We start from the raw sequence: 18,368 nt of genomic DNA on the forward strand, positions 1-18,368 counted from the left end.
AAACTTGAAAGTATAGTGAACAGTGAGGAGGATAGTGATAGACTTCAAGAGGACATAGACAGGCTGGTGGAATGGGCGGACAGGTGGCAGATGAAGTTTAATGCAGAAAAGTGCAAAGTGATACATTTTGGTAGGAAGAACGAGGAGAGGCAATATAAACTAAAGGGAATGCAGGAAGAGAGAGACCTGGGGTTATATGTGCACAGATCATTGAAGGTGGCAGGGCAGGTTGGGAAAGCGGTTAAAAAATGCATACGGGATCCTGGGCTTCATAAATAGAGGCATAGGGGGAAAAATTGAGTCGCGTTAGCACCCCCACGTCCGAAATTGAGTGGTAGCGCCCCAAGAGGGAAGCAGGGCGTTACTGGAAGCGCCCCGCCTCCCTCTTGGGGCACTGCGGGGGAATATCGTGGCGCAGCAGCATGTCGCGCCGCGGTACTGCAGGCCTTCCTCCCCTTCTTAAAGGGGAGGGGCCTTGCACAGCACAACCCGGGGTCCAGCTGGGCCACCGGGGATCAGAGTGCCGGTTACCGCCGCCGCTAACCTCCCGCTGAATTTCGCGGGAGGCGTTGGCGGCGCTGCGCCCAGGCACTAATTGCTTTGTGCCCCGTTAGCGCCCCCTTAGGGCGCTAACAGGAGGCGCAAAGCAACCAAATTTTTCCCCCACAGAGTACAAAAGCAAGGAAGTTATGATAGATACATAGATACATAGAAGATAGGAGCAGGAGTAGGCCATTCGGCCCTTCGTGCCTGCTCCGCCATTCGATGAGATCATGGCTGATCCTTTAATTCAGTATCCCGTCCCCGCCTTCTCTCCGTAACCCTTAACCCCTTTTGCCCGTAGAAATATATCTAATTCCCTCTTAAATATATTTAATGAGCTGGCGTACACTGCCCTCTGTGGCAATGAGTTCCACAGGTTCACCACTCTCTGAGTGAAGAAATTCCCCCTCATCTCTGTCCTAAATGGTTTAGCCCTTATCCTTAAATTATGTCCTCTAGTTCTGTTCTCACCCGCCAAGGGAAACATTCCTTCTGCATCCAGTCTGTCTAGACCTGTCAGAATTTTATACACTTCTATGAGGTCCCCTCTCAATCTTCTAAACTCCAGTGTGTACATCCCTAAACTACATAGTCTCTCCTCATAGGTCATTCCCGCCATTCCTGGTATCAGCCTGGTGAATCGCCGCTGCACCCCCTCCATGGCAAGAACATCCTTCCTCAGATGAGGCGACCAAAACTGTACACAGTACTCGAGGTGTGGTCTCACCAGTGCCCTGTACAGCTGCAGCAAGGTATCCCTGTTCCTGTATTCTAACCCTTTTGCTATGAAGGCCAGCATACCGTTTGCCTTCTTGACCGCCTGTTGCACCTGCATGCTCGCCTTCAGTGACTGGTGTACAAGAACACCCAGGTCTCTCTGTACTTCCCCCTCTCCCAATCTATTGCCATTTAAATAATAATTTGCCCTCCCGTTCCTGCACCCAAGGTGGATAACTTCGCACTTGTCCACATTATAGTGCATCTGCCATTTATCCGCCCAATCGCCCAGTCTATCCAAATCGCTCTGGAGCTTCCTGGTCTCTTCCTCTGAGCCCACCCCCCCTCCTAGTTTAGTGTCGTCTGCAAATTTGGAAATGCTGCATCCGACTCCCTGATCCAGGTCATTAATGTAAATTGTGAACAGCTGGGGGCCCAGGACAGATCCCTGTGGTACCCCACTTGTTACTGCCTGCCATTCAGAAAATGAGCCGTTTATTCCAACTCTCTGTTTTCTATCTGACAGCCAGTTCCCTATCCACGCCAAAACTTTCCCCTTTATCCCATGAGCCTCAATTTTCCATGCTAATCTTTTATGTGGGACCTTATCGAAGGCCTTTTGGAAGTCCAGGTACACCACATCTACTGGCTCTCCCCCATCTATTCTACCAGTTACTCCCTCAAAAAATTCCAATAGATTAGTCAAGCACGATTTACCCTTTGTAAATCCATGTTGACTCTGTCCTATCCTGTCCCCATTTGCTAAGTGCTCCGCTATTTCATCCTTAATGATGGACTCCAGCATTTTGCCCACAACTGATGTAAGGCTTACAGGTCTGTAATTACCTGCTTTTTCCCTACCCCCCTTTTTGAATAGTGGGGTAACGTTAGCTACCCTCCAATCCATCGGCACTGTTCCCGAGTCTAATGAATTCTGAAAAATCATCCTTAGTGCATCCGCTATCTCTAGGGCCACCTCCTTCAGTACCCTAGGATGCATGTTATCAGGCCCTGGGGATTTGTCCACCTTCAATCCCTTTAGCTTCCTTAACACCATATCCTTAGAGATATTGATTTGCGTCAGTTCCTCCTTTGCCAATGTCCCTAAAACACTGGTTCGGTCACAACTAGAGTATTGTGCCCAATTCTTGGCACCGCACTTTAGGAAGGATGTGAAGGCCTTAGAGTGGGTGCAGAAAAGATTTACAAGAATGGTTCCAGGGATGAGGGACTTCAGTTACGTGGATAGACTGGAGAAGCTGGGGTTGTTCTCCTTAGAGCAGAGAAGATTGAGAGGAGATTTGATAGAGGTGTTCAAAATCATGAGGGGTCTAGACAGAGTAGATAGAGAGAAACTGTTCCCATTGGTGGAAGGGTCAAGAACCAGAGGACACAGGTTTAAAGTGATTGGTAGAAGATCCAAAGGCGACACGAGGACAACTTCTTTACGCAGCAAGTGGTTAGGATCTGGAATGCACTGCCTGAAAGGGTGGTGGGGACAGACTCAATCGTGGCTTTCAAAAGGGAATTGCATAAATAACTGAAGGAAATAAATTTGCAGGGCTACGGGGAAAGGGCGGGGGAGTGGGACTAGCTGAGGTGCTCTTGCAGAGAGCTGGCACGGGCCCGACGGGCTGAATGGCCTCTTACAGTGCTGTAATGATTCTATGAAATGACCACATAATCTGTTTGTGATGTTGATTGAGGGAATAAATATTGTCCAGGACACTGGGGAGAACTCCCCTGCTCTTTGTCGAAATAGTGCCCTGGGATCTTTTGCATCCACCTGAGAGGGGAGACAGGGCCTCGGTTTATCGTCTCATCCGAAAGATGGCACCTCGGACAGTGCAGCACTCCCTCAGTACTACACTGGGAGTGTCAGCCTGGATTATGTGCTCAAGCCTCTGGAGTGAGACTTGCACCCATGACCTTCTGACTCAGAGGAGAGTGCGCTAACCACTGAGGCACGGCTCGCACACAAGTGCACGTGAGCTGGTGTCACTCGAGGATAGAGCTGGACTCAGTTATGATGCCTCCCCACTGCCGAGCAGCCTGCCCACACTATGCGACTGGCTCCCACATGTAGAGTGGCCCCTGGGCATTGCCTGGCTGTCTCTCTGTCTAAAACCAGCCTGAGGTGGCATCTTCATGAGGGGGAGGGGTGCGGGATCAAAAACCTGATGAATTAAAGCAATGCTCAAGAAAACGCTTTTCTGCTGACATTTAGCCATGGAATTCAGTGAAAGATTGTGTGTGTATGGATGGGTTTTTTTCATTCTGGGGATGTGGGCGTCGCTGGCAAGGCCGGCATTTATCTCCCATCCCCAGTTGCCCTGAGAAGCTGGTGGTGGGCCGCCTTCTTGAACCGCTGGTAGCGGTTTTGATACGACTGAGTGTCTTGCTGGGCCACTTCAGAGGGCAGTTAAGAGTCAACTACGTTGGTGCGGGACTGGAGTCACATACAGGCCCAGACTGGGTAAGGACGGCGGGTTTCCTTTTCCTAAGGGACATTAGTGAACACAGTTGGGTTTTTATGACAGTGACCAACTGTGCTAGTAAAGAGAATTTAGGAGAGCTGCACTCGAACCTATGCTTCAGCCCCACTCTCCGAAGACTTTTCCTGTCAATATAAAATGCCTTAAGCCGCGAGCCATTAAAGATACACTCCCCTTCCAGCTGCTGCTTGTAATCTATGTGTTCACAGGCCCATCAATCTAACCAGCCTGACATGTACTCCCCGTAAGGTACGAGTTCTGAGACCTTTCAATTGGACACTGCGCCCTGCACGTGTTACCTGCCTGGGGGGCAGTATTTTGCAAACAGTATGTGGAACGGAGTGTAGTTTTAAGAGCTAATGGGGATACGTGTCCTAAAATGAACTGATATTTGTAGCAACAACAACTTGCACGCACAACATAGAAAACTGTCCCTCCAAGAGGAGAAAAGGAATGGCCACTAAGCTTTTTGTGGAGGAGTTGAGGCAGGTGACCAGTTTGGTTTTAAGGAGGCGTTGAAATGCAGAGAGCGATGGAGGCATTCAGGGAGGGAGTAGGGTCGAGATGGCTACTTCCACCTCTGTAATATTCTCTGTCTCTGCCCCGCCTCAGCCCACTTGCTGCTCCAACTCTCATCCACGCCTTTGGCACCCCTAGACCCGACTATTCCAATGCTCTCCTGACCGGCCTCCAATCCATCAGCTCATCCAAAACTCCGCTGCACGAGTCCCACACCCAATCCCGACCCATCACGCCTGTCCTTGCTGACCTAAATTGACTGCCGGTCCCCCAACACCTCCAATTTAAAATTTCCATCCTCCTGTTTAAATCTCATCATGGCCTCTCCCCATCCTATCTCAGTCCGCTTCTCCTGCCCTACAGCCTCTTCCCACCGCCGCCCCCCCCCCCCCCCCCGCCTTCAGAACTCTTTATTCCAATGACTCTGGCCTTTCATGCATCCCTCTGCTCCCTTTCCCCACCATGGGCGGCTGTGCCTTCAGCCATCTTGGGCTCCATGCTCTGCAATTCACTCCCTAAACACCTCTGTCTCTCCACCTCCCTCTTCTGCTTTGACGCTCCTTAGGCACCACCTCTTTGACCAAGCTTTTGATCACCCTTCCTAATAGCTCCTTCTTTGGCTCGCTGTCCATCTTTGTCTGATTACACCTCTGTGAAGAGTCTGCAGACATATTTGGATGCTAATGGCGCTATACAGATGTGGTTGAATGCTATACTTGTGGCAAAGCAAGGAGGGGGGTGGTTAGCGGGGAGTCTGGAGTCAGAGTACTGGAGGGCACATGAGGGGATGGTTACAGAGGTAGGGTGGGACGAGGCCATGGCGGGGGCTTGCAGGTGAGGACGAGAATTTTGGATCTGGGGAACAAGGAGCCAATGTAGGACTGCGAGGCTGGGGGTGATGAGCGAGTGGGGTTGGATATCGGTGGTGGAGCTTTGGATGATTTGTGGTTGATGGAGGGTGGCAGTCAGGAGGGATGTTGGGTTTGTTACAGAAATGGCAGTAAATGTTCTTGATAATGGATAGGATATGGAGTTTAAAAGTCAGTTGTATTCATAGAAACATAGAAACTAGGAGCAGGAGTAGGCCATTCGGCCCTTCGAGCCTGCTCCGCCATTCAACGAGATCATGGCTGATCATCCAAACCCTAGCACCCGGTCCCTACACCGACAGCCATCCCACCCAAGCCCTATCCCCGTAACCCCACATATTTAATCCCCCCTAACACTAAGGGCCAATTTTTATCATGGCCAATCAACCTAACCCGCGCATCTTTGGATTCATAGAATACATAGAAGTTACAACACGGAAATAGACCATTTGGCCCAAGTGTTTACTTCCCACGTGAACAAATAGTCCTAATGATGTTTACCCACCCTGTCCTTATCCCTATTTCCTTCATCCAACTATTTATCCAATCTAACCTTATTCAAGATTATTGAATGTTGACATAATTTCTGCCTCACCCACTAACCCTGAAGACAGTTCTCGGATCTCTAGCCTTCAATCTCCCTGCCTCCCCCTCTCTCTCTCTCCATCAGCAATATTACTATTGTCAGTTCCCCTCTGAACTTCCCTCTCTTGTTCCCTTTAAGCTCCAAATCCCCCGTCCTACACACTCCCTAGGTCCTCACCGTGATGGAATCAACATCGTATCCCACTTTTTCCCCTTCTCCGTGGAACTCCTCGCTCCCTCAGTCCCATCACTGCTCGCCGACTCCCCTTTCACCCTTCTCCATTTTGATGGTGTCCTTCACCATGCTGATTGGTCTGGGGTAGAATCAGGGTCATCCCGCTGAATGTGAGGTCAGGTGATTGCTCCTGTGCTGGCAGGAAGCTACATACAGACTGAACGGGAATTTCTTTACGGTGGTAAGGTACTGACTTGGATAGAGAACTGGTTGGCAGACAGGAAGCAAAGAGTTGGAATAAACGGGTCTTTTTCCGAGTGGCAGGCAGTGACTAGTGGGGTACCGCAGGGATCGGTGCTAGGACCCCAGCTGTTCACAATATATATTAATGATCTCGACGAGGGAACTAGATGTAATATCTCCAAGTTTGCAGATGACACAAAGCTGTGTGGGTGTGTGTGCTGTGAGGAGGATGCCGAGAAACTCCAGTATGATTTGGACAGGTTAGGTGATTGGGCAGATGCATGGCAAACGCAGTATAATGTGGATAAATGCGAGGTTATCCACTTTGGTGACAAAAACAGGAAGGCAGATTATTATCTGAACGGCAATAGATTGGGAGAAGGGGAATTGCAAAGAGACCTGGGTGTCCTTGTGCACCAGCCGCTGAAGGTAAGCATGCAGGTGCAGCAGGCGGTTATGAAGGCAAATGGTATGTTGGCCTTCGTAGCGAGAGGATTCGAGTACAGGAACAAGGATGTCTTGCTGCAGTTGTACAGGGCCTTGGTGAGACCACACCTTGAGTATTGTGTGCAGTTTTGGTCGCCTTATCTGAGGAAGGATATTCTTGCCATGGAGGGAGTGCAGCGAAGATTCACCAGACTGATACCTGGGATGGCAGGAATGACGTATGAAGAGAGATTGGGTCGATTGGGCTTATACTCGCTAGAGTTTAGAAGAATGAGCGGGATCTCATTGAAACTTATAAAATTCTAACAGGTCTAGACAGACTAGATGCAGGAAGGATGTTCCCGATGGTGGGGCAATCCAGAACCAGGGGTCACAGTCTAAGGATAAGGGGTAAGCCATTTAGGACAGAGATGAGGAGGAATTTCTTCACCCAGAGAGTGGTGAACCTGTGGAATTCTCTGCCACACAGGGCGGTGGAGGCCAGTTCATTAAATATATTCAAGAAGGAGTTAGATATATTTTTTAAGGCTAAAGGGATCAAGGGATATGGGGAGAAAGCAGGGACAGGGTACTGAATTTGGATGATCAGCCATGATCTCATTGAATGGTGGAGCAGGCTCGAGGGGCCGAATGGCCTACTCCTGCTCCTATCTTCTATGTTTCTATGTTTCTTTTAAAAACTGCAGCTACGATCAAATTTGCTGGTTCGACTTTTCAAAACTTAAACCTGAGCACCAGGAACATCTCCCATATTGGATGCCTAAGGTCCTCTTTCCCCCCCCCCCGCCCCCCCGGCTCCAGCCCCTGACCCCCCCCACCCAAATCATCCTTTCCAGAATCATAGAATGATAGAGCATAGAAGGAGGCCATTCAGCTCATCTTGCCTGTTCCAGCTCCTTGAAATAAGAATCCCCCCCCGCCATAGCCCTGCAAATATTTCCCCTTCAAGTATTTATTCAAATCTCTTTTGAAAGTTACTCTTGAATCTGCTTCCACCACCCTTTCAGGCAGCGCGTTTCAGGACCATCTCTAGCAGGACCATTACTGTTAATGGTATTAGAATTTGACATGTGTGTTCTTTTCTTAGTAAAAATCTCTCAAAAAATAACCATGTTTCCCTCTCTCATTTTCCTCCTCTCACCTTTGCTGACACAGGTGGGTAATGTTGTTTAAAGTTTCCCACAGAAAATTGCAGCTGTGGACTGATTTTACTGCAGTTAACATCTGTTGCGCCCACGGAGCCCTACACCTGGTAGAGTGCGGCACTCCCAGTGCCCTACACCTGGTAGAGTGCGGCACTCCCAGTGCCCTACACCTGGTAGAGTGCGGCACTCCCAGTGCCCTACACCTGGTACAGTGTGGCACTCCCAGCGTCCTACCCCTGGTACAGTGCAGCACTCCCAGTGCCCTACCCCTGGTACAGTGCAGCACTCGCAGTGCCCTACCCCTGGTACAGTGCAGCACTCCCAGTGCCCTACACCGGGTACAATGCAGCAGTCCCAGCGCCCTACCCCGGGTACAGTGTGGCAATCCCAGCGCCCTACCCCTGGTACAGTGCAGCACTCCCAGTGCCCTACACCGGGTACAATGCAGCAGTCCCAGCGCCCTACCCCGGGTACAGTGTGGCAATCCCAGCGCCCTACCCCTGGTACAGTGCGGCACTCCCAGCGCCCTACGCCTGGTACAGTGCGGCACTCCCAGCGCCCTACACCAGGTACAGTGCGGCACTCCCAGCGCCCTACGCCTGGTACAGTGCAGCACTCCCAGCGCCCTACGCCTGGTACAGTGCGACACTCCCAGTGCCCTACGCCTGGTACAGTGTGACACTCCCAGCGCCCTACACCTGGTACAGTGCGACACTCCCAGTGCCCTACACCTGGTACAGTGCGGCACTCCCAGTGCCCTACGCCTGGTACAGTGCGGCACTCCCAGTGCCCTACGCCTGGTACAGTGCGGCACTCCCAGTGCCCTACACCTGGTAAGGTGCGACACTCCCAGTGCCCTACACCTGGTACAGTGCGACACTCCCAGCGCCCTACGCCTGGTACAGTGCGGCACTCCCAGCGCCCTACGCCTGGTAAGGTGCGACACTCCCAGTGCCCTACACCTGGTACAGTGCGGCACTCCCAGTGCCCTACACCTGGTACAGTGCGGCACTCCCAGTGCCCTACCCCTGGTATAGTGCGGCACTCCCAGTGCCCTACACCTGGTACAGTGCGGCACTCCCAGTGCCCTACGCCTGGTACAGTGCGACACTCCCAGTGCCCTACACCTGGTACAGTGCGGCACGGCCAGCGTCGTACACCGGGTACAGTGCGACACTCCCAGCACCCTACCCCTGGTACAGTGCGGCACTCCCAGTGCCCTACGCCTGGCACAGTGCGACACTCCCAGTGCCCTACTCCTGGTATAGTGCGACACTCCCAGTGCCCTACACCGGGTACAGTGCAGCGCCGCCAGTGCCCTACACCAGGTACAGTGCGGCACCCCCAGTGCCCTACACCTGGTACAGTGCGGCACGGCCAGCGTCGTACACCGGGTACAGTGCGACACTCCCAGCGCCCTACCCCTGGTACAGTGCGGCACTCCCAGTGCCCTACACCTGGTACAGTGCGACACTCCCAGCGCCCTACGCCTGGTACAGTGCGGCACTCCCAGTGCCCTACACCTGGTACAGTGCGGCACTCCCAGCGCCCTACCCCTGGTACAGTGCGGCACTCCCAGCGCCCTACGCCTGGTACAGTGCGGCACTCCCAGTGCCCTACCCCTGGTACAGTGCGGCACTCCCAGCGTCCTACACCTGGTACAGTGCGGCACTCCCAGCGCCCTACCCCTGGTACAGTGCGGCACTCCCAGCGCCCTACACCTGGTACAGTGCGACACTCCCAGCGCCCTACGCCTGGTACAGTGCGGCACTCCCAGTGCCCTACACCTGGTACAGTGCGGCGCTCCCAGCGCCCTACCCCTGGTACAGTGCGGCACTCCCAGCGCCCTACGCCTGGTACAGTGCGGCACTCCCAGCGCCCTACCCCTGGTACAGTGCGGCACTCCCAGCGTCCTACACCTGGTACAGTGCGGCACTCCCAGCGCCCTACCCCTGGTACAGTGCGGCACTCCCAGTGCCCTACACCTGGTACAGTGCGGCACTCCCAGCGCCCTACCCCTGGTACAGTGCGGCACTCCCAGCGCCCTACACCTGGTACAGTGCGACACTCCCAGCGCCCTACACCTGGTACAGTGCGGCACTCCCAGTGCCCTACACCTGGTACAGTGCGGCACTCCCAGTGCCCTACGCCTGATACAGTGCGGCACTCCCAGCGCCCTACACCTGGTACAGTGCGGCACTCCCAGTGCCCTACGCCTGGTACAGTGCGGCACTCCCAGTGCCCTACACCTGGTACAGTGCGGCACTCCCAGCGCCGTACACCTGGTACAGTGCGACACTCCCAGTGCCCTACGCCTGGTACAGTGCGGCACTCCCAGTGCCCTACCCCGGGTACAGTGTGGCAATCCCAGCGCCCTACCCCTGGTACAGTGCGGCACTCCCAGCGCCCTACGCCTGGTACAGTGCGGCACTCCCAGCGCCCTACACCAGGTACAGTGCGGCACTCCCAGCGCCCTACGCCTGGTACAGTGCGGCACTCCCAGCGCCCTACGCCTGGTACAGTGCGACACTCCCAGTGCCCTACGCCTGGTACAGTGCGACACTCCCAGCGCCCTACACCTGGTACAGTGCGACACTCCCAGTGCCCTACACCTGGTACAGTGCGGCACTCCCAGTGCCCTACGCCTGGTACAGTGCGGCACTCCCAGTGCCCTACGCCTGGTACAGTGCGGCACTCCCAGTGCCCTACGCCTGGTACAGTGCGGCACTCCCAGTGCCCTACACCTGGTAAGGTGCGACACTCCCAGTGCCCTACACCTGGTACAGTGCGACACTCCCAGCGCCCTACGCCTGGTACAGTGCGGCAATCCCAGCGCCCTACGCCTGGTAAGGTGCGACACTCCCAGTGCCCTACACCTGGTACAGTGCGGCACTCCCAGTGCCCTACACCTGGTACAGTGCGGCACTCCCAGTGCCCTACCCCTGGTATAGTGCGGCACTCCCAGTGCCCTACACCTGGTACAGTGCGGCACTCCCAGTGCCCTACGCCTGGTACAGTGCGACACTCCCAGTGCCCTACACCTGGTACAGTGCGGCACGGCCAGCGTCGTACACCGGGTACAGTGCGACACTCCCAGCGCCCTACCCCTGGTACAGTGCGGCACTCCCAGTGCCCTACGCCTGGCACAGTGCGACACTCCCAGTGCCCTACTCCTGGTATAGTGCGACACTCCCAGTGCCCTACACCGGGTACAGTGCAGCGCCGCCAGTGCCCTACACCAGGTACAGTGCGGCACCCCCAGTGCCCTACACCTGGTACAGTGCGGCATGGCCAGCGTCGTACACCGGGTACAGTGCGACACTCCCAGTGCCCTACACCTGGTACAGTGCGACACTCCCAGCGCCCTACGCCTGGTACAGTGCGGCACTCCCAGTGCCCTACACCTGGTACAGTGCGGCACTCCCAGCGCCCTACCCCTGGTACAGTGCGGCACTCCCAGCGCCCTACGCCTGGTACAGTGCGGCACTCCCAGCGCCCTACCCCTGGTACAGTGCGGCACTCCCAGCGTCCTACACCTGGTACAGTGCGGCACTCCCAGCGCCCTACCCCTGGTACAGTGCGGCACTCCCAGTGCCCTACACCTGGTACAGTGCGACACTCCCAGCGCCCTACGCCTGGTACAGTGCGGCACTCCCAGTGCCCTACACCTGGTACAGTGCGGCACTCCCAGCGCCCTACCCCTGGTACAGTGCGGCACTCCCAGCGCCCTACGCCTGGTACAGTGCGGCACTCCCAGCGCCCTACCCCTGGTACAGTGCAGCACTCCCAGCGTCCTACACCTGGTACAGTGCGGCACTCCCAGCGCCCTACCCCTGGTACAGTGCGGCACTCCCAGTGCCCTACCCCTGGTACAGTGCGGCACTCCCAGCGCCCTACCCCTGGTACAGTGCGGCACTCCCAGCGCCCTACACCTGGTACAGTGCGACACTCCCAGCGCCCTACACCTGGTACAGTGCGGCACTCCCAGTGCCCTACACCTGGTACAGTGCGGCACTCCCAGCGCCCTACCCCTGGTACAGTGCGGCACTCCCAGTGCCCTACGCCTGGTACAGTGCGGCACTCCCAGCGCCCTACACCTGGTACAGTGCGACACTCCCAGTGCCCTACACCTGGTACAGTGCGACACTCCCAGTGCCCTACGCCTGGTACAGTGCGGCACTCCCAGCGCCCTACACCTGGTACAGTGCGGCACTCCCAGTGCCCTACGCCTGGTACAGTGCGGCACTCCCAGTGCCCTACACCTGGTACAGTGCGGCACTCCCAGCGCCCTACACCTGGTACAGTGCGACACTCCCAGTGCCCTACGCCTGGTACAGTGCGGCACTCCCAGTGCCCTACCCCGGGTACAGTGTGGCAATCCCAGCGCCCTACCCCTGGTACAGTGCGGCACTCCCAGCGCCCTACGCCTGGTACAGTGCGGCACTCCCAGCGCCCTACACCAGGTACAGTGCGGCACTCCCAGCGCCCTACACCAGGTACAGTGCGGCACTCCCAGCACCCTACGCCTGGTACAGTGCGGCACTCCCAGCGCCCTACGCCTGGTACAGTGCGGCACTCCCAGCGCCCTACACCTGGTACAGTGCGGCACTCCCAGCGCCCTACTCCTGGTACAGTGCGGCACTCCCAGCGCCCTACACCTGGTACAGTGCGGCACTCCCAGTGCCCTACTCCTGGTATAGTGCGACACTCCCAGTGCCCTACACCTGCCACAGTGCGACACTCCCAGCGCCCTACACCTGGTATAGTGCGACACTCCCAGCGCCCTACGCCTGGTACAGTGCGGCACTCCCAGCGCCCTACCCCTGGTACAGTGCGACACTCCCAGCGCCCTACCCCTGCTACAGTGCGACACTCCCAGCGCCCTACTCCTGGTATAGTGCGACACTCCCAGTGCCCTACACCTGCTACAGTGCGACACTCCCAGCGCCCTACACCTGGTATAGTGCGACACTCCCAGCGCCCTACACCTGCTACAGTGCGACACTCCCAGCGCCCTACACCTGGTACAGTGCGGCACTCCCAGTGCCCTACACCAGGTACAGTGCGGCACTCCCAGTGCTCGCCACCTGATGCCGCTCCCAGGCAGAAACGGTGCTTGTTTAGGAAATTCCTCCTATTGTGAGAGTTTCACTTAGTTCAGGTAAGAACAACACATCTGACAACTGTATGCTCCCCTCACTTTGGATCTACCGACCATAGAGCACATATACCAGAAACGCTGTTTACGGAGGTCACGGACCATCATCAAAGACCCTACCCACCCCAGCCACAATCTGTTCGCCCTCCTGCCATCTGGGAGACGCTACAGATGCATTCGCACCCGAACGACCAGATTTAGGAACAGCTTCTTTCCCAGGGCTGTCATCCTACTGAACTCCACAGACAAACTCTAAAGCCTGCACATCTGCCAATGCACTTTATTGGGGCAGTAATTCCTCCCCAAACGCGTGAGTACGGAAGGGGTACTCCCGCGTCTGGCCGGAGGAAATGCCGGTTTTCAGCATGCACAGCGCATGCGCTGAAAACCGGCATTTCCTCTCCTCTAACCCAAGAGGTGAAGAGGCTAGCGCGTGCGCTGTAGGGGGCAGCGCGTGCGTCTTGGATTTCCTCTGTTTTGGGGGATTTGCGCATGTGTAAAGGCCTCCGGTCTTTACGCTTGTAAAAAGCACACGTAAGTATTTATTTTTACAGGTAAGTGGTGTTTTAGTGCAGTTTAGAATTTTTTTTCCCACAGGTTTATTATTTTAAAGAATCTACAATAAGGTAAGTTTAGTTTTAGACCCTTTTTATTAAAAATTTCTTTTTTTCAAAAAAAAAAATTATTGTTTAAATTATTTTTTTAAACTTATTTATACTTAATTTAATGATTGGGATGTTTTTTAAATTTTTATTTAAAGTTTAAATAGTGTTTTGGGCCCCCGTAGTTTTCATGAGTTTGACAGTTCTTACTCTCAATCTCATGAATGAACCTTCCCCTCCCCTGATTGGTTGTACAGTGCTCACCTGATCCCAGCCGGCACATTGCACTAACTACGCCGCTGGATCAGGTAAGCACTGCGCGCTGACAGCTGAACCGGGCCTGTGACAGGAAATGCAAACAGGCCCGGGCTTCAGATGTCAGCGCGCAGGGTGAGTGCAGATCGGGGGCTTGCACGCGCGGCAAGCCCCCGACACCAAGTTCTGGGCCATTATGTTTATGTTAATGTATTACAAGCCAAATGAATGTTGTATGTTTAAATGTCTCCAAATGTACACTCTCGGGAGCCGCAAGCCTACGTTTCGTTGTACTGCACTTGTGCACTAACAATGACAATAAAGTTGATTATGATTATGATTATTATACATGATTAAAATGTGTTTTTGTCTCTCTTGCAGAACGGCACCAGGAAGCACTGGGACTTCATGAAAACACATGACAGGTGAGTTTCTCCTTGAAATGCTGTCACTATAACTCAGCATTATTTTTGCCCACATACATCAGACCGTCTTGTCCTCACTGCAGGCGGTGAGATAATATTTACATGGAGCTTTCCTGCCGAATTATCAGGACTTTTCTTGCCTCTAGTTTTCCCCCTCCTTCCTCGTCGGTACTGACTCTGCCTGGGCTCCAGTGCCATGGGAACCTGCTGTCCTCTGAAAAGTTGCCCACATTTCGAGTCCTGATTTGCGATTCTGGACAGAGCGTGGGCAGAATGTTTGCCTGCAGAACAGCGGACCATGATCCCAGCTGGTTCACTAATATCCTTTGGGGAAGGGAGCAGGCCACCCCTATCTGGTCTGGCCTACACGTGACTCCAGTCTCTGCTTTTTACTTGATTCTTAATGCCGTCAGTGCAGCTGGAGATTGAAAATAAATACTGGCATGTCAGTGTGATGGGCCTTCAATAACCACAAAATTAGAAGTTATAGACTTAAACAAGTTGGCTTTTAATCACTAAGATCAGAGCTAACATCTCAACACGCCGACTGGTTCACGGGAATGAGTCATACAGATCCTGGGATCTTTATGTAAGAGAAGTCAGGGGCGGAGCCAAGAGCCAAGACCTGGAACCTCCCAGGTTAGTCGGGAAAGAGGAAGTGAAACTATACACAGTGGGGGAGGGTAATATACATGAGTGCAAAACGAATACAGGATCAAGACAAACAGATTTCATTACATTCACCCCTTCTATAGATTTAGTCCATCGGGGTGATGTTTCTTAAAAGTTGGTATAAGTGAGTCTGTCAGGAGGTTTTGCAGTTCTCAGTGATCGGCGCAAAGCCGGTTGGGGTGCCTCTAGGGGAGTGGATTCTGGTTCCTCCGCTGTCCGGGCCTCCGCAGTGTCTTCCACGTTATCTGCAGTGTCCTCCAGGTTAAAGTTGGGTATTGATACCTCTGGGCGTCCTGTCTCTTTGTAGTGTAGGTCTTCATCGGGTAGTCTCCCATCGTTCTCTCCGCTCCCCGAGGGAGCGAGGTCTTTTATGGAAACAGTGTCCTCTCGCCCGTCAGAGTATTCGATATAGGCGTACTGAGGGTTTGCATGGAGGAGCTGTACCTTTTCCACAAGGGGGTCCGTTTTATGGCCTCTCACGTGCTTCCGCAATAGTACTGTCCCCGGAGACGTCAGCCACGCGGGTAGAGATATGCCCGAGGTGGATTTCCGGGGGAAAACGAACATCTTTTCGTGAGGGGTAGCGTTAGTGGCAGTACATAACAGAGACCTTATGGAGTGGAGCACGTCTGGGAGGACTTCCTGCCAGCGGGAGGTCGGAAGGCCTTTTGACTTTAAGGCTAACGTGACAGCCTTCCAAACAGTAGCATTCTCCCTTTCCACTTGCCCATTACCCCGGGGGTTGTAGCTAGTGGTTCTGCTAGTGGCTATCCCCTTCGAGAGCAAGAACTGGCGCAGCTCGTCACTCATGAATGACGTCCCCCTATCGCTGTGTGTGTAGTTCGGCATGCCAAACATGCAGAATAGATTACAGAGACACTTGATGACCATGGCACTGGTCATGTCTGGGCAGGGAATGGCGAAGGGGAAGCGGGAATATTCATCAATGATATTGAGGAAGTATACGTTACGGTCGGCAGAGGGAAGGGGTCCCTTGAAGTCCAGACTTAGGCGCTCGAATGGCCGTGTGGCTTTGATAAGGTGTGCACGGTCAGGCCTGTAGAAACGAGGCTTGCATTCCGCACAGATGCGGCAGGCTCTGGTCATTGCCCTGACCTCTTCGATGGAGTGGGGCAGATTGCGGGACTTTATAAAATGGTATAGTCGGGTGACCCCTGGGTGACAGAGGTCGTTGTGGAGACCCTGTAATTTGTCCATATGAATGCTGGCACACATTCCCCGCGATAGGGCGTCTGGGGGTTCATTAAGGGCTCCCGGCCTGTACATAATATCATAGTCGAACGTGGATAGTTCGATCCTCCACCTGAGTATTTTGTCATTCTTGATTTTCCCCCTTTGTTATTAAACATGAAAGCCACCGACCGCTGGTCGGTGAGCAGGGTGAAACGTTTGCCGGCTAGGTAGTGTCTCCAGTGCCGCACTGCCTCCACTATAGCCTGTGCCTCCTTCTCGACAGAAGAGTGCCTAATTTCAGGTCCCTGAAGGGTTCGGGAGAAGAAGGCCACAGGTCTCCCAGCCTGATTGAGGGTCGCAGCTAAGGCAAAGTCTGACGCATCGCTTTTGACTTGAAAGGGAATGCATTCGTCCACTGCACACACTGCAGCCCTTTCAATGTCCTGTTTAATACTAGTGAAAGCCTCCCGAGCTTCAGCTGATAGTGGGAAGGACGTCGATTTAATGAGGGGTCGGGCCTTATCAGAGTAATTGGGCACCCATTGAGCATAATACGAAAAAAATCCCAGGCACCTTTTTAAGGCTTTGGGATTGTGTGGCAGGGGCAGTTCCTTTAGGGGGCGTAATCGGTCAGGGTCCGGTCCAATTACCCCATCTTCCACCACACAGCCGAGGATAGAGACGGGTTGTGTTGAAGACACATTTGTCTTCGTTGTAGGTTAAATTCAGCTTTAGGGCAGTTTTTAAAAATCTCGCAAGATTTAGATCGTGGTCTTGCTGGTTGTGCCCGCAGATAGTGACATTGTCCAGATAGGGGTAGGTAGCTTGTAGTTTATTCTCGTCAACCATGCGGTCCATCTCACGTTGGAAGACCGAGACCCCATTTGTTACTCCGAAGGGCACTCTGAGAAAATGGCAGAGGCGCCCGTTCGCCTCGAAGGCGGTGTATGGGCGGTCCTCCGTTCTAATGGGGAGCTGGTGATACGCGGATTTGAGGTCGATAGTCGAGAAAACTCGGTATTGCGCAATCTGGTTGACCATTTCTGATATCACAGAATCACAGAAACCCCACAGTGCAGATAGAGGCCATTTCGGCCCATCGAGCCTGCACCGACACATATCCCACCCGATCCCCGTAACCCCTACACCAACAGTTATCCCACCCTATCCCCGTAACCCCACGTATTTAATCCCCCTAACACTAAGGGTCAATTTATCATAGCCAATCAACCTAACCTGCACATCTTTGGACTGTGGGAGGAAACCGGAGCACCCGGAGTAAACCCACGCAAACACGGGGAGAATGTGCAAACTCCACACAGACAGTCGCCTGAGGCCGGATTCGAACCCGGGTCCCTGGCGCTGTGAGGCAACAGTGCTAACCACTATGCCACCGTGCGGGGTAAAGGGTAGGCGTCCAGCTGGGTATAAATATTAACAGTCTGGCTGTAGTCAATTACCATCCGTTTCTTTTCGCCATTTTTAACTATGACTACTTGGGCACGCCACGGGCTGGTACTGCATTCAATAATGCCTTCCCGCAGGAGTCTGTCCACTTCCGCCTTGATAAAGTGTCTGTCTTCCAGACTGTACCGTCTACTTTTGGTCGCTATGGGCCTACAGTTCGGAGCGAGATTAGCGAATAAAGAGGGCGGGCTGATTTTTAAGGCTGATAGGCCACAGACTGTGAGTGGCGGCTGGGACCCGCCATATGCTAGCGTGACACTTTCGTGGTGGCACTGGAAGTCCAGGCCCAAGATTACATTAACACAGAGTTCTGGCATCACGAGGAGTTTAAAATCCTTGTAGTCCGTGCCTTTTACAGTCAGTGTTACCACACAGCCCAAAATGTCCGAAGTGTGGGGCTTAGCAGCCATAGCAATTCTGCTCCGTGTAGGGGTTACCGTTAATGAGTGCCGCCGTACCAGGCTAGGGTGGATAAAACTCTCGGTACTCCCACAGTCAATTAAACATTTCGTTAAATTCCCGTTTACCTGTATGTCCATCATGGATTTTGTCAACGGGTGTGGCCTGGCTTGATCCACCGTGATCGAAGCCACTGTTGGGCCCTGGGCGGCCGTTGTGTCGGGAAAAGATGGCGGATCCCAAGATAGCGGCCCGCACGGCACGCACGAGGCGGTGACGGAGTTGGAAATCGGATTCCCCCTGCAGACTTTGCTAAAATGCCCCTTTTTCTTACATTTGAAGCATGTAGCGTCCTTCGCTGGGCATCGTTGTCTGGGGTGCTTGGCCTGGCCGCAGAAGTAGCATTTCGGGCCTCGAGACATTGCCGCTGTAGTAGGACTCCTGGGTGAACTTCTGTG

At 53.9% G+C, this 18,368-nt stretch overlaps 1 protein-coding gene across 3 annotated transcripts in view; it reads left to right on the plus strand.

Moving 5' to 3' along the window:
- Positions 1–18,368, plus strand: part of nudt14 (nudix (nucleoside diphosphate linked moiety X)-type motif 14) — a 160,025-nt gene that overhangs the window by 72,564 nt on the left and 69,093 nt on the right. For all 3 annotated transcript variants that reach the window (XM_086002588.1, XM_086002591.1, XM_086002589.1), the window contains one exon: positions 14,135–14,178. In XM_086002588.1, the coding sequence (XP_085858714.1) occupies positions 14,135–14,178 (44 nt within the window). The remainder of the gene's footprint in view (positions 1–14,134; positions 14,179–18,368) is intronic.

This window comes from Somniosus microcephalus, chromosome 12 (genome assembly GCF_052327205.1).
Source record: "Somniosus microcephalus isolate GS21.2 chromosome 12, FLI_Smic_1.0, whole genome shotgun sequence".
NCBI lineage: Eukaryota > Metazoa > Chordata > Chondrichthyes > Squaliformes > Somniosidae > Somniosus > Somniosus microcephalus.